At 41.7% G+C, this 16,479-nt stretch overlaps 1 protein-coding gene across 1 annotated transcript; it reads right to left on the reverse strand.

The window, feature by feature from the left end:
• Positions 1-2,259: 2,259 nt before the first annotated feature.
• On the reverse strand, positions 2,260-14,934 carry LOC150040241 (RNA binding motif protein, X-linked-like-1). The gene is made up of 9 exons (XM_090327291.1): positions 14,836-14,934; positions 12,510-12,622; positions 12,027-12,133; positions 9,172-9,340; positions 6,929-7,081; positions 3,506-3,620; positions 3,138-3,254; positions 2,978-3,060; positions 2,260-2,638 (listed from the first exon to the last, which is right to left on the reverse strand). Exons 2-9 carry the CDS (start codon positions 12,613-12,615, stop codon positions 2,409-2,411), a joined length of 1,080 nt encoding a protein of 359 aa, XP_090183417.1. The 5' UTR covers positions 12,616-12,622; positions 14,836-14,934; the 3' UTR covers positions 2,260-2,408.
• Positions 14,935-16,479: the final 1,545 nt, after the last annotated feature.

The raw sequence follows: 16,479 nt of genomic DNA on the forward strand, positions 1-16,479 counted from the left end.
GTCTGTACAAGTACTAGTGCTCCTCCAGTACTCATCTCCTGGCACGTTGGTTCAACGTGGAACCCTACTGCCCAGTCTCAGCCTCCTGAGGACCGACGCTCACAGGTACAGACCCACGGCGTCCTCCTCACCCTTTGTATCCACACCACTTCTGAACACGGACACTCCGCATCACACTGTTCGGTACTTTGCCCTACATACTGATCTGACAAGCATCGTGTATTGACTTATTAGCTTCAACACTTGTTCCCTTCAGAGAAATGACACCACTGCAACTGACGGTACATAGAATTGTATGCAGTTGCCCCGCTTTTAGAACACTGCATTTAAAATGAAGGTACTCTTCCGACTTGAGTACCATATCTGTGCCATGTATCCATATCCATACCCATATATACGGCATGCATATATACACATACATCTATATGCATATATGCATAGGTATGCCTATGTGTGTACATACGTGCACAAATTTCCGTATCCATAAACAAGCCATACGTAGATACATGTATAGATCTCACTGTGTACGTGTGTGTCTCTATGTGTGTGTCTGTATGGATTTATGCCTTTCTTTCTTTTTTCGTGTGAGTCCTGCGGCTGGACCTCAGGGCCTGGGCCCGGTCCTTGATCTCTGCACCCCTTCTGTTCCTTTCTGTGTAGCCGTGGTACCAAGGAGTCCAACCCGGAGCTTCCTGCATGCTAGACAAGCACTCTACCACAGGGCTTCACTCAAGGTCCAATTACAATATTTTCTTATCAGAGGTCCTTTACTAGTAATACATTCTTCCTCTTTCAACATATAAGATGTGTGTACTTCACGTTGTATTTCCACAAGTTCATAGTTATCCATTGTGTGCACATCACCGGAAAATCTGCTAGCCTCGTTGAAACTGTTTCTTCTGCATGTGCCTAGTGATAGAAACTCCGGTGTTACTTTCTGTTTTTCCTTTCCATTTTAGATCTGATTCCACCTGATTAGCATATTACCATATTACCATATTTTTCTACGTGTGTATGTGTATATGGAATGGACCCTCCTAGGCAGAAAGACTTTAGTCTATGAGAGTGTAAAGAAAGAACATAGGTGCTTATCTCATACTTGTTTTACTCCTGAGTGTGGAATTACCAGTTCTAGCATGAAAGCAGCAGTTGTACTGCTGAAGAGGGACAGCGCCCTGGTGTTCCAATCTCTGATCTCTAGGTACTGCTCCTCCTCCTCTAGAGCCAGTGGAGAAGAAGGAAGAAGAGCAAAGTGATGTTACACGACCTAATTGGAAACACACAAAAATGATTTGTGCTTTCTCTCCACACACTATTTATCCTTCTAATTGAGTACATACATTCCAGCATTACTGGTCTCCAGCATTAATTGCTCCTTGAGTCTTGCCTTCCTCTCTCCAGTCTCCAGGTTGCAATCATGAATTTTTAACTTCCTGGTGGCAATTACTAATCCTTGTGGCTTTTCTTCTTCCACTTTGTCCCTTGACATGTCTAGTCAATGTAAAATCTCTGTTCTACTTTTTTCATTCCACTCCCCAAAGTATTCTAATAAGCATAATTATTGTTTTATAAGCTTTGCTGAACACTCAGTGCTTTTTTAATTCTTTCCCTCCATCCTCAAATGTCTCTCTTTCATATTTACTTTTCCCTAGGTTCAAACTTAAATTTTGGTACTTTTCTCATGTGTGTGTGAGGCAGCCATAAATTCAGACAGTGGACAGCACTCTATCTAAGTACTTTTATTCTGTAAAAATACCAACAGACAGGGTACCTTATACAACACAAATAACACAACAAACTGAGAAAAAATAGTACAGTGGAGAAGGTGTCCAAATGTGTTACACCTCTCAAAACCTAGCGCACTGTTTAACAAAACGAATATGGGGAGCAGAAACTTGTTAAGGTGGGGTGGGAATATGAATGCAGGAGACAGGTGGGAAAAGGCAGCCATATTCAATGCATATTATTTAAAACTTAACTAACTTGAGAGTAGAGATGTGGTAGGGAGAACAATTGAGAAGAAAGGAGGAGGCAACAATGATCAAGATGCAATGTACTTGTCAGGCTTGGTGTCTCACATCCATAACACTAACGATTCTGACATTTAATCCCCCATCCTAACTTCCTTTTCTCAAGAAACATAAACACCAGTGGATCTCTTCAAATGTACTGTTTGTCCAGATGAAAAAAAAACCATTTTAACATGAATATAAACATATGCTTATTCCTCTAAACCAAACTAGTTTAGGGATACTCTCTTAATATTGAAAAGTACTATTCTATTAGTATGTTGGAAAATGAAGTTTGGCATGCAAGTGAAAAATGCTTCTAATATCTTCTCACTCCTCTTACAAGCCTTCCACCACAATCTCCCAATCTCCTGTGAACCTACATTTCCTGAGCTACTTTTATGACTCATGAGGAGCCTCGTAACCCCTCCCCTGAGAAGGAAGAGGCCCTCTTTCTCGTCTCCCAGCATACTGATGATCACACAAATGGGTATCTCTTTGGCTGCTCGCAGTATGTTCATCTCTTCCTCCCCATTCATATTGTGAGCTGCAGTTATCATCATATTGACTGTTTCCACCACAGGTCCTGGTGAATTCTTGTGTAGTTGGTGCAGTATGGTAATCCTCTGCTGCAAGATCAAAGATGAGATGGCATACTACTGTATGACAACACTGTTTTTGTATCATACATGAGTTTTAAGTAGCAAATGTCATGAAATACTTGGTTTTGACATGCTCAGACGACATAAATTCTAATTATTCATTGTTATCGCTGCTTGATAGGGTTAAGCACCCTTTTACCGTATGCTGTGACAATATTCCTTAAGGTAAAGTGTTATGAGATACCTTATCCAGCTTTAAGACATCACAAAACATACTCAAAGTAACCAAAAGCTGACACTAGTTTTCCCTGCTTGGGTAGCAATGTAATTCTGTCATTTATGTGTCAACACTGGACTCTTTCTTACCACAACAGACATCTGTGCCTCCATAAGGACCTCCACTGGAATGATCATTTCTACCATGACTTCCATCATAGCCACCACGATCACTAAATTTTAAAAAAAGGCAGCAATCAATGCAACCATTACCAACTTCAGTTAGCATATTTAGTAGAACGGGTAATACCTGTAGCTTTTAGAAGTACGTTTTTCTTTTGAGTAGTAACCTCCATAATAACTGTATGCATATTCTCTAGGTGCTCCAGCATAATCCTTGATGTCTCGAGAACTCATGTGGTTTCCTCTAGTGTAATTCAAAGTAGAAAATGAACTATGACAACGTTTAACTTACAGAGCTCAAACACCTCTTGGAAAACAGGAAAGGCCTCCAAGGTAAAAATGGGCAGAGTAAGTGAGTAGATGGTTCTCCAAATCACATAAACCAAAGCCCAAATCACATGTGAAACAATTCAGAACACAATAGACAACAAGAAAAAATGCTTTCATCAGAATTTCTGCCTGTTACAAGGCTTGTCATTTAGTTATCTTATTTACCTGTAATTAGTTGAATAAATACCAGCCCTCGGTGATGCAACTTCATCTCTCTCAAAAGAGACTGGATTTCTCCAGAGCATCATTTCATAAGTTTCTCTCCCACATGACAATGAACCTTTAATTGTAAAATGTTTATGGTAGGTATTTCATGCTGAGAATGTATGAAATAAAATGAAAATTTAAACACTGTTCTGTCCTGTGAGGAATATTTTTAAAGTATTCCAAAATATACCAACTTCTTCCTCTGAAATGTTAATTCTTAAATGAAATTTCTTTCACAGCTACAACATACACATTTAATTGAATCACTGTTAGTATAGGATGTTCTTACTTGATTCGTCATATTTCTTCTCAAAGTACCATTGAAAGTCTCACTGCATACTTATAGTGCAAATAGTTTGCAGAATATCTTTTTATTGTCTTATTAGTGGAGCAAAGACTAACATAAGAGAATCTTCTTGATTTAAAATAAGATTACATTCCATGAAGCATCATGAGATTAAAATATCAAACAAGAAAAATACACTTAACACATCTGACATAGCTTATTTAACATGTTGGGTCTTGTGGATGGAAAATCGCTTAGTATATCCTTATTATGGTGTGATGGTATGCTGTGACTTGCCACTACTGCCTTGAGACACATGAAAACAACACAGCAATACAGCCCATCTAGAAAAATAAAATCAAAATCCAAAGCCCAAAGTATAGCTTTTTAAATACCCTTATAAAATGAACATATATATATATATATATGTATATGTGTGTGTGTGTATGTGCATGTCTGTGTCTGTCTATATCTCTCTTTCTCTCTCTCTCTCCATACACACACACACACACACACACACACACACACACACACACATACACACACACATATATAACATAACAGTTGTAGGTACGGATTGTTCTAAAGATGAAGTTACTTTGAATGATGCTAAGGGCTCAAAATGTGTGGCCTAGTGGTAGACTCATGCACAAAGTTCTTGGTTCCTCAGTACCACATATACAGGAAAATCTGGAAGTGTTTCTGTGGATCAAGTGGTAGAGTGCAAACGTTGAGAAAGCTCATGGGAGTGTGTAGTTACTGAATTCAATCCCTAAGATGCCAGAAAACAAAACAAAACAAAACAAAAGCCTGGAGTGATGCTGAATGTGACATGTAGACATTTATTTTTCTGTAGCCATTTCACTTCCTTTCCTTTTCTTTTAAAAATCTGTCTCCACCGGTTTTGCAACTAGTCTAAGATTAGACATAAACACTTCAAGTGTACACAGCACATCTGTTAGGCAAACATTCTACATGCTACTGCTCATGCATAACATTTTCTTTCTAAACCTTAGAAGTACCAATTTGAATAGTTCTTAAAAGTTCAGATGTCTTTATACTTCTCTCTAGACCTGTGCTTCAGAGATGAGACAAATATTCGCCTACATTGTAAAAATTAATGTTTGGTCCTTGCATTTAAGCAATGTTTTACAATGTTTATTTCCTTTTCTATTCCTTTTGTTTGTCTACAAACTGAAATGAAAAGCATAAGAGCAGAGAGCAATAAGAGCAGAACCTCCACAGTGTGTAGTAATATAATTCCAATGTAAATTAAAATGTAACTGTCCATTTCTCAACTCACAGAAACAATTCTCATATTTCCCTGATAAAAATGAAATCCTAACTAGATATGGTGGCTCACAGCTCTAACCCTTGCTACTCTGTGGGCTGTGATCTGAAGATCACGGTTCAAAGTTGGCCTGAGCACGGAAGTCCATAGGAGTCTTATGTCCAGATAACACCACAAAATTGTAAGTTGTACTGTGGCCCAGTGGTGGGGCGTCAGCCTTGAGTTGAAGAAGTCAGTGACAACACCCAGGCCCAGAGTTCAAGTCCCACCACTGACATTTTTAAAAAACTGAAGTCCTGTTTTGACTTTTCACATGCAGAATCCTGTATATATACATACATTCTAATTTGTCCTCATTTGCTGGGCTCCATATCAAGATCATGGAGCAAGATGCCCTTATTTTATGCTAATTTAGTTTCCTACTGTGTGATGTCAATATTATACAAAAGTTCACTGTTACATATATATATATATACAGATCTAAAAATCAATCAATAATGATATATTTATAATATATATTTAATATGTAATATACATACTATGTCTTCTAAAATCATGTGTAAATAAAAATCTTCACAGGATAACTCAACTTCCTTATTCCTAGAGCTAACGTGTTTTGATTATTGTTTAATCTCCTAGTGGAAATATGCTGGTTGTTTATACCTTCTACACATAAAATGTAAATAGACCATAAAGTTCCTTACTCCCAATTCAAAGGTCAAGCAAAAGTCCTAAATTTATGACTTTCAAATTATTGGCTATCCTTTCAACTTTATGCTAGTATCTATCTGTACTTTTATCTCTTCTGCTCAATCCTCATTTCCAGTTTTGCTACATTAGTCATCTCAGGCTTACTTTGAATTCTGTGCTCAAGCCATTTCAATGTGTCCATTAGGCATGTTTTGAGACTACAAATTTATGGCCGTAGTTATTTATGTGCTTCAAATTGCAAAATGAATTGCATTATGAGATTTACATGCAACTAAATAATCTATCACTTTAACTTTGCCTCTTGTGATTTTGAATTTAGTTCAAATAGCTTCTAAGCCTCCAGTGATCTCTTTCCACCTCATGACAAATGATGTTTCACAGTAGACTCCTCCTGTATCATTTGTTTTAATTATCCATTCCTTTCAATAGCACAATTCTTGGCAGCACAAATTGGATCACTATACTTTCATATGCCTTGCTATTTTTACATAATCAATACCAATGAGTCAGGGTAAGCATCACTGTAATAATGCAAATGTAACGTAATTTTTACATGGAAATTTAGTGATGGACTTCAAGAGGAAGAATTCCTATAGAGGTTAAGATAACTTATCATATTTGGGTTTGAGAACAATTTTAATAAAGGACTGTCTTTCAAATAAAAAAGTTCCTTTCACCAATGGCACAGAATTTAAAACTAGAGCAGGCATACAAAAGAAGAAAACTATCCCATGGAGAGCTCACATAACCTATTAAAAAGAAACTTGAGTAGCAGAGAATCTTGATTGAAGTTGACCCACAAATTCTCCAAGAGATCTAAAAGCAATGCATCTCTTGAATATTATACCAATGACCTGAAGCACTGATTTTATACTAGTTTAAAAACTATAACCACCAAATAGTTATATCTCATGAATCTCAAAGATCACCTGATGAGAAAAGCTCAACTGATCTCTCAATCAAAATGCCCACACGAATCTCACCACCTGTTTTGTTTCTTACACTCAAAGGACTTACCTGACAACAGCTTCATCTCATTCATACGGTACAATACTCACTCACAAGAAGCTCTCTTTTACTAGGCAGTAGATACCTTGCTCTCCCGCTTTAAAACTGCTTCCCACTGCAGCAGAATGATTAGATCTTTTAGGAGGAGGACTGCCAATTCTAGCAAATGGGTTTCTTTTAACCGGAAAGGGTCTCCTTGGAGACCTCATGTTGAAATTGGGACTATATCTGCTGCCACCTGAATTGAAAACAACATCTTCTTAGTTAAGGAGCTAATACTTTATCTACCAAACTCATAAAGGCCTCACCAAATTCATAAAAGTTAGAATTACCTATTTTCTTACTGTCTTTTTTTAAGGTTTATGGTGGAACTACAACTGTTGCATTTTGTTCATTGGGTGTGTTCTACCAAATGAACCTCCCCAGCTCCAGACCCTAGAATTACCTTTTATTATTCAAGAGCAAGTTATAAAAAAAATCACACTGATTAAATTACAATGTCAGTTTATAAAAAGAAACTTTTAAAGCCTCAAGACACATTTAAAGAGAAATGTGAGAGAAAAACTGGAGAGTTAAGAGGCAAGGACAGGAAAGAATTAAAACAGTGCTGAACGGGAACATTAATTCTGCTCATCTCTACTCATCTAAATCTGGTTGTGAAAACATGTTTTGGGACACATTGCTGATATGAACTCAAATACACCTAAGATAAGTCCAACTAGAGAGTATAAGACCCAAAAATGAGGCATAAAGACAATGTGCTCTAAAGAGAATGGATATACAATGGACATCCTCCATGGTATAAAAATAATTCTATCATTTCTATTGTCTGTGTAACTGGAAATAATGTGTCCATACTTAAGGGCTGGGGAAAATTCCTTGAGAAAAACAAAATGTATACTCATATAAACACACTGATCCTCAAATTCAGTTTGACATTTGCTTCTCAAGATTAATTTAATGGACAAGAAAAGATCTAAATCTATCTATCTTAACTCACAACAAACGCTGCAATACTTTACAGAGGTGTCTGCAATTATGACTAGAACTAACAGCTATATTCTTGGTACCTTCATGAAATAAATAAATAAAATGTTCAGTACATACTTCATAATTTCCTTTTTAAGGCCAAACTATGCTTTTGAAAGTGAAATAGTGGGACTGGGAATTTGGCCTAGTGGTGGAGTGCTTGTCTAGAATGCATGAAGGTCTGGGTTCCGATCCTCGGTACCACATACATAGGGAAAAAAACCTGAAAGTGGTGCAGAGGCTCAAGTGGTAAACTTATCCTTGAGAAAGTCCAAGGACAGGGCTCAGGCCCTGAGATCAAAGCCAGGACTGAACAAAAAGTGAAATAGTAAGGACACGCTTTTCCAAATAAAAGAAAAAGAAATATCTGGAAGGCTTATGTGACATCTTTTTATGGCTCATTCTCTTCTGGTCATACAACACAACAAAGACATACAACATGAGTTTTCTATGTCTTTCACAAACCAAAGGCACATTTGAGAATGGAAGGCTCTAGTTAGTTCATAAATTTAAACTTCAGCGTTGCTCAAGATGTAGACAGATCACAGAAGAGCACATTTATATGACTTTTAACAAAAACAAACCAATTGCATGACTAACCCTTCAACTTTATATATTCATCAGAGAATATGGATACTCCCCACCCCTCTCTCTTTATTTCTTTCTCTCTTTCTCTCTCTCTCTCTCTCCCCACCTATGCCTCCATTCCTTGGAGGAGGGATTGTGGGACTAGAGCTCTATGCGTAGTTGCTGCTCCAGACCTCTGCAGCTCAAGGCTATTGCTCTATAACTTAAGCTACAGCACTGCTTCATACTGGGTGCATTACAAATGACTTCTTTCTTTTGCCAGTCCTGGGATTTGAACTCAGAGCCTGATCATGACCCTGAACTTTTCTCAAGGCTAGAGCTCTACCACTTGAGCCACAGCTCCACTTCCAGCTTTTTTCCATGGTTGTGGTACCCAGGAATGGAAACAGGGCCTTAGTGCATGCTAAGCAAGCACTTCTACCACTAGGCTAAGCTCCCAGCATATGATGACTTTCAAGAGAGAAAACTTGTTGAATGAGTAAGGGCAAAATTTTACTTTTGTGCTATTTCTATAATGGTATGGCAACACTATAGTGAATTTAAAAGTGTTTTGTGAAGTCAATCTTACTTATTAAAATGCTTAGAACTAGCTTTCTTATTAGCAGTAAATTTAAGTTCAGCTCATGAGGAAGTGAGTGAGAATTAATTCAGTCTCTACAAACTTCCTGGCTTTCAATCCTATGTGTGTATGTTTCTCTTTTAAAACATTACCAAAGTTCCCTTCAGACGAAGAATGGCCACTGTTTCCTCCTCTTCCATAGCCCAGACTTGTTTGGGTCACTCTATTTCTTGAGATAGGTGGTCCTCTCTCTCTACCACGACTGGCATAAGATGGTTTGCCATAAGATGGCTCTACTTTAATTACTTTCCCATCCAACAGCTGAAAAAATAAAAATAAAGAATTTGACCAGTAATGCGATCTAATTTGCTTTGAGTTTTTTGTTGCCACTTCATATTTTCTTGCAAATATGAAAAAGCACAAAGTATATGCTTCAAATTAACAAGTATTTTCCATCAAATGAAGTGCATTCATTTTCCTTAACCTGAGATAAAAGTATACAGAGTACATATTCAGAATACTCTGCTGGTACTGCTTTAATGAGTAACACAGAGGAAGAACTGAATAAAACATGAGTTGGATGAAAGAATAAAACATTAGTTTATGGATATGCTCATCTGTGCTTCTGCTTGAACTATAGCAAAATAAATCTCTGATAATAATTCCTCTTCAGCTGTTAAATTTTTGTGTATAGTTATCAAATGAGAAGAAGCCAAGTCAATTTTTAGAAGGCAGATATATGAAGTAATATCTTTAAGGACAAACAGGAAGGGCTAAAATATGCGGGCATATACTAGGCAGAGCTTAAACGATAAAAGAATCACAAAAGGTGACAGAATTATGTAAGGAAAAAAAGGAAAACAAACTACCCCCAGAATAGATAGTGGCTTCAAAACCTTAGAACAGTGATTTAAATTCTACTTGGGTATCAACCTCCAGGAGGCTCTTATCTTCAATTTATTAGCAAAAATTTAGTACTGACTGAAATAGAGCCACCTGTGTGAGGGGAAAATGGAGCATGACCTTGAAGACCTGAATTCCAGTGTCAATGGGCAGATAACAGAAAAACTAAAGAGGCTAGAGATACACTACCTCTAGAATTTGTAATCCTCAAAGACATAGATTGTATTCAAGATAGAAAAAAGTAAGCCATCCATAATCACTACTATAAAATAATCGAGTGATTTACTGAAATCGTTCTGCATGAGGAATGCCAAGAATTATAGGAGAGAAAGGATCCATCCATTTGTCCATGTTAGTTTCCATCACACCACTTTTCACAAAAATTCTGTGTGACCCTGCCTATGTGCCTTTTAAAGCTTTGATGTCACCAAAATACTTCCATGTTGCTAGGAAATATCCAGGTAATGTGTAGGAGGAGATTAGGAAGGTAAACGATCAGTGCAAGATTTTCACAGCAAGTCAGATGTCACTGTTAGTTAGAAAAATGTAGGGTAGTTTAGACAGGCAAGTAAGCAGTACTTTCAGCTCAAGAAAATATAGCTAAACCAAAAAAGCTGGGGCATGATGCAAGAAGTAGAATATGGGTGCCATGGTCCAAAAAAAAAAACCCACTCTTTACTTAAGATAACTATAATCCTTCTGTACATCATCTTTATTTACACTAACAATAAAAACAATTGTTAAGCATGTAGAGTATCTGTTTAGCAAGCAGTAATCTTTTGTTCAAACCCCCAGATCACCCAAAATTGACAGACAAACAAAACAGTTTGAAGGGCCAGGAGCCTGTCATAGTGGTACAGCCCTCGGCAAGAATGAATGAGGTCATGGGCTCAATTCCTCAGTACCATATACACAGAAAAGCCTGAAGTGGTACAATAGATCAACTAGCAAAGCCCTACCCTTGAGGAAAAAGTGCCCAAGGATAGAGCAGAGATTCAGAATTTAATTCCCAGGACCGGGAAACAAAAATACCCGACAGAAACAACCATCAAAAATCTTCCCACAACTTGTAATACATTTGATTTCTTTTCATTTTTTTCATTGATGCTTCTCTTTCCTTATCTGTTCTGTTTGTCCTTTTTGCAGGTTTCTTTAAAGTTGTAGCTTTATTTACTTATTTTTTCTAGCTTCCAATTTATAACTCAACACCTCAAGCTCACTGGACTGCTTACACTGCCTGTTACAACTTGAGACAGACTTCTATGACCTGGACTTTTTCTCCTTATTAGGACATGTAGGCTCATATAGTTGAAACTAAACTCCAGCAGATTTCAGCCATTTCCAATAGCTAGGACTACACAATGATCACTAATGCCCAGCAAGGTCTAACTGATGGAGGGCTAACATACTATTGATAGTGATCTTGGAATAGGAACATGAAACAAGTTTATAATATCTACTCAATAAGCTGTGCACATCTAATTCCTTTCTCAAGATTTTGGTCTCTGTTCCTACAGCGACTTGAACTTGGGACTTGTAAATTGTTGCTCAGGTTTTTCCTAGTCTACTGCTCTCGGCCTTACTGGCTTTTAATTTTACTTCTTGTAACAGATGATAAAAACATTATTTTTCAATTTGGTTTTTTTTTGCCAGTCCTGGGTTTAACTCAGGGCCTATGCACTGTCCTTGGGCTTCTCAAGCCTAGAGGTCCACCACTTCAGACTCAGCACTTCTTCTGGCTTACTTTCTATGTATGTGGTACTGTTGAATGGAGCCCAGGTCTTGGTGAATGCTAGGCAAGCACCCTATCACTAGGCCAAATCCCGGCCTGGTTTGTTTGTTTTCAGATGTCTAACACAATCATCTGTGGCCTCCATGGCCTGACTGCATCCTCTTTTAAAATGAATCCTAGGTTCATGAACTGTGAACCACAGGGACATGATTGACAGCCATTTCTGAGTATATTACAACACAAAGTGTCAATGGGGCCAAATGGCATCATATCACCTTTTCACCACATCATCATATATTATATCAACTGCAGAAAAGAAACCAATTTTGGCAAGTGCTGAACAGAAGTAGGATAATACTAAAAGATGCTTACTTTTCCATTCATCTCTTTGGCTGCGCACTGAGCATCCGCAGGGCTATCAAAGGTAATAAAAGCAAAGCCTCTAGACCTCTTCGTTTCCCCATTCTTCAGCAAAATAACTGCAATATACAGAAACCGTTTTAGTGTATGTAAGGACATGGAGAATAAAACGGCATGAACAGTGATTCCTTTTTAATACTATGCTGATGGGCACAGCAGTCAAAGCTTTCTTGACATCCATCCCTGTTACACATTCACTAATATTTCAGTAACAACAAGCCCATCATATTTCACATGTTTCCACAACACATTTGTTATTTTCATGTTCAGTGCTATCAGATGCTTAGGGCATTGCAGGGAGTCAGTGCTTCATTTAAAATGTAGTATTTGTCTTTTAAGTTTCAAGAACAGACATTTTATTTGAACCATTTTCAGATTATTATTTCATGTATTCAACATCTATTTACCCACACAGAGGCTTAAGCAAAGACCTACCTTCTGCTATGTGTCCAAACACACAAAAGATCCCTTTAAGGTCCTTTTCACTGGTGTCTGCACTAAGGCCTCCTACAAACAGTTTCCTAGGCTGATCAGATGCCATCCTTTTCCTGTAAGGTGCACACACACACACACACACACACACACACACACACAAACAAACAAAAAAATCAAAATCCAAAGTTTTCAGTGTGCTTAACACTCTAGTCAAGGAACCCGAAAAACTAGACCTTAATGAGTCTTACTTGAAACAACAAAATTTGTCATATATAAAGCACCGCTATCACTGGCCTATTAGGTCAAAGTAAGAAGATTTGGAAGATTGTGATAAATTTATTGCATGTACAAAACTAAGAATTGAAATGTTCAGGGTGTCACTATTTCACTGGAACATGTTATATATTTGTGGGATACAAGACAGATGACCAGACTGAGCAAATCAGAGTAGTTCACATGTACAGTGTTCACACTCCATTTCTCAGTAAGAGTACACTGCATGTAGTGTGTGCAGTTTCAAAAATATAAGGACTCATGAACTCTCCATCACCATTTTCCTCTATCTCCATTTAACATAGCCCTGGTGAGACTCTGCTCTCCAGCTCAGCCCCAGCGAATCAGGAGTGGCTGCGTGGCTCAGGTGGTTGAGCCCAATAAGGGACAGGAGGTCAGGCTCAGCAAGTAGGCCCAGGGTCCAGGCCCGACCCACTAGCTACCCCACCCTCCACACCAAACACCATGACACACCCCCACCCCAACTGATCACCCAAGCTCAGCACCACACCCCACCCCCGCAGCACAGCATCACCTCGGGCCCTCCACCCCACCTCACCACCCCAGCCTCCACGGCACCACCAGGGCCTCCACCGCACCCGCCATTCCCGCTTCATCACTCACAGCCCACCTCACCACACATCGCACCTCACCACCCGGGCCTCCTTCCACCGCCATTCCCGCTTCACCACTCACAGCCCACCTCACCACCCGGGCCTCCTTCCACCGCCATTCCCGCTTCACCACGCACCCCACCTGACCACCCGGGCCTCCTTCCACCGCCATTCCCGCTTCACCACTCACACCCCACCTCACCACCCGGGCCTCCTTCCACCGCCATTCCCACCTCACCACACACCCCACCTCACCACGCACCTCACCTCACCACCCGGGCCTCCTTCCACCGCCATTCCCGCTTCACCACTCACACCCCACCTCACCACGCACGTCACCTCACCTCCCGGGCCTCCTTCCACCGCCATTCCCGCTTCACCACGCTCTCCACCTCACCTCCCGGGCCTCCTTCCACCACCATTCCCGCTTCACCACGCACCCCACCTCACCACCCGGGCCTCCTTCCACCGCCATTCCCGCTTCACCACGCACCCCACCTCACCACCCGGGCCTCCTTCCACCGCCATTCCCGCTTCACCACTCACACCCCACCTCACCACCCGGGCCTCCTTCCACCGCCATTCCCGCTTCACCACTCACACCCCACCTCACCACCTGGGCCTCCTTCCACCGCCATTCCGCTTCACCACGCACCCCACCTCACCACCTGGGCCTCCTTCCACCGCCATTCCGCTTCACCACGCACCCCACCTCACCACCCGGGCCTCCTTCCACCGCCATTCCCGCTTCACCACGCACCCCACCTCACCACCCGGGCCTCCTTCCACCGCCATTCCCACTTCACCACTCACACCCCACCTCACCACCCGGGCCTCCTTCCACCGCCATTCCCGCTTCACCACTCACACCCCACCTCACCCCGCACCCCACCTCACCATCCCGGGCCCTCCACCCCGCCCCAGTCCACCTCACCTCCGACCGCACGGAACCGCACACCGCACCTCCCCAGCTGTCCCTCCCACCGCAGCGCACTGCACCCCGCACCCCACCCCTCGGCCCCCTCACCACCCAGCCCACCGCACGTCCCGCCCCGCCCCCCAAAATGGCGGACCGTGGTTTGGGCAAGTGGGGAGAGCATTCGCTGTGGGAAAATCCCCGTCGCAGGAAGCCAGAGCCCCTCGCAGCAGGCCGAAGGCTTTCTAGACAACGGAGATTCTCCGCCGCGGACGTGGTTTTCCGCTGCTTTTCCTCGGGGACACCACAGAGTGTAAGCCCATCCCCCACTCGGGACAACTTCCAGCTCCGCGGGGTTTCCTTCCACGGAACCGGGCCCCAAGCCGGCTTTTAGCAGCCTGTGAGGCCCCGCTCCTCCCGACCCCCAGCCAACAATACCTTTTCGTGCACAGGTGAATCAGTGTCTACCGTGCTGAAAGGATGTGTCTAGGAAGTCCGGTAAAACCTGAGGTACAACTCTTACAACGTCGGCGCCACAACGATTTCTCTCTTCACGGGAGAGGATTCAGCTTCGGACAGTCCCTGCCGCCGCTCAGAAATCGGTGCTGTACCCGTGTTCCTGTATTTCTTACCTTCTTTCCGGAGTCTCTATGGTGACGCGATGACCCGCTTCCCGCTTCCCGCTTCAGCGACCGCCCCCGCCTCGGCCCCACCCATTTGGCGTCCTGAAGGTCCCGGATGTAAGGGGCCAAGCGGTTGAGGAAGTCGGCATCGTGGGCGCTGTAACACGAAGGGGTGGGCCGCCGAGGGATTCTCGAGTTTTGGGCTCCACCGCGAGGGGAGGCAAAAGTAAAATGAAATGCTCACTGTGAATGATGGTCCTTCTTCCCTGCCATTCCTTCACTATCAGCAAAGCTTGAGGAAGAGCCAGATGGCCTGGTACTAAAGAGCCGGTGAATCCCCCCGCCAAATATTGACATGATGTCCTCCCACGGGCCTCTGCCGGAGTACGACACACCCCAAAACGAAAGCCAGGAATCCAAAGCCTCCATTTCTTTCCTTCCACAGCCTGCCGATTAATTCCCGGTGTTCTTTTCTCAGTCCATGCTAATGTAGTAGTTGGACCCAAGATCTTCTCTCCTCTTAACTTGCGGGGGGCCTGCTGTTTGTGTCTGTACAAGTACTAGTGCTCCTCCAGTACTCATCTCCTGGCACGTTGGTTCAACGTGGAACCCTACTGCCCAGTCTCAGCCTCCTGAGGACCGACGCTCACAGGTACAGACCCACGGCGTCCTCCTCACCCTTTGTATCCACACCACTTCTGAACACGGACACTCCGCATCACACTGTTCGGTACTTTGCCCTACATACTGATCTGACAAGCATCGTGTATTGACTTATTAGCTTCAACACTTGTTCCCTTCAGAGAAATGACACCACTGCAACTGACGGTACATAGAATTGTATGCAGTTGCCCCGCTTTTAGAACACTGCATTTAAAATGAAGGTACTCTTCCGACTTGAGTACCATATCTGTGCCATGTATCCATATCCATACCCATATATACGGCATGCATATATACACATACATCTATATGCATATATGCATAGGTATGCCTATGTGTGTACATACGTGCACAAATTTCCGTATCCATAAACAAGCCATACGTAGATACATGTATAGATCTCACTGTGTACGTGTGTGTCTCTATGTGTGTGTCTGTATGGATTTATGCGTTTCTTTCTTTTTTCGCGTGAGTCCTGGGGCTGGACCTCAGGGCCTGGGCCCGGTCCTTGATCTCTGCACCTCTTCTGTTCCTTTCTGTGTAGCCGTGGTACCAAGGAGTCCAACCCCGAGCTTCCTGCATGCTAGACAAGCACTCTACCACTGGGCTTCACTCAAGGTCCAATTACAATATTTTCTTATCAGAGGTCCTTTACTAGTAATACATTCTTCCTCTTTCAACCTTATAAGATGTGTGTACTTCACGTTGTATTTCCACAAGTTGAGAGTTAAGCACTGTGTGCACATCACTTGAAAATCTTTCCTACAGATAATACTTTGTATGGTTGGTGACACTACAGTTGTTAAAATACATTCTCCAGTGTGAAGTAGAATATTATGCAATCTTCTATGTAAAGCACTGTTAATCATTGGAATTAAGTA

This window comes from Megascapheus bottae, chromosome Y, assembly GCF_031878675.1.
Source record: "Megascapheus bottae isolate mThoBot1 chromosome Y, mThoBot2.hap1, whole genome shotgun sequence".
In the NCBI taxonomy this organism is placed as follows: domain Eukaryota; kingdom Metazoa; phylum Chordata; class Mammalia; order Rodentia; family Geomyidae; genus Megascapheus; species Megascapheus bottae.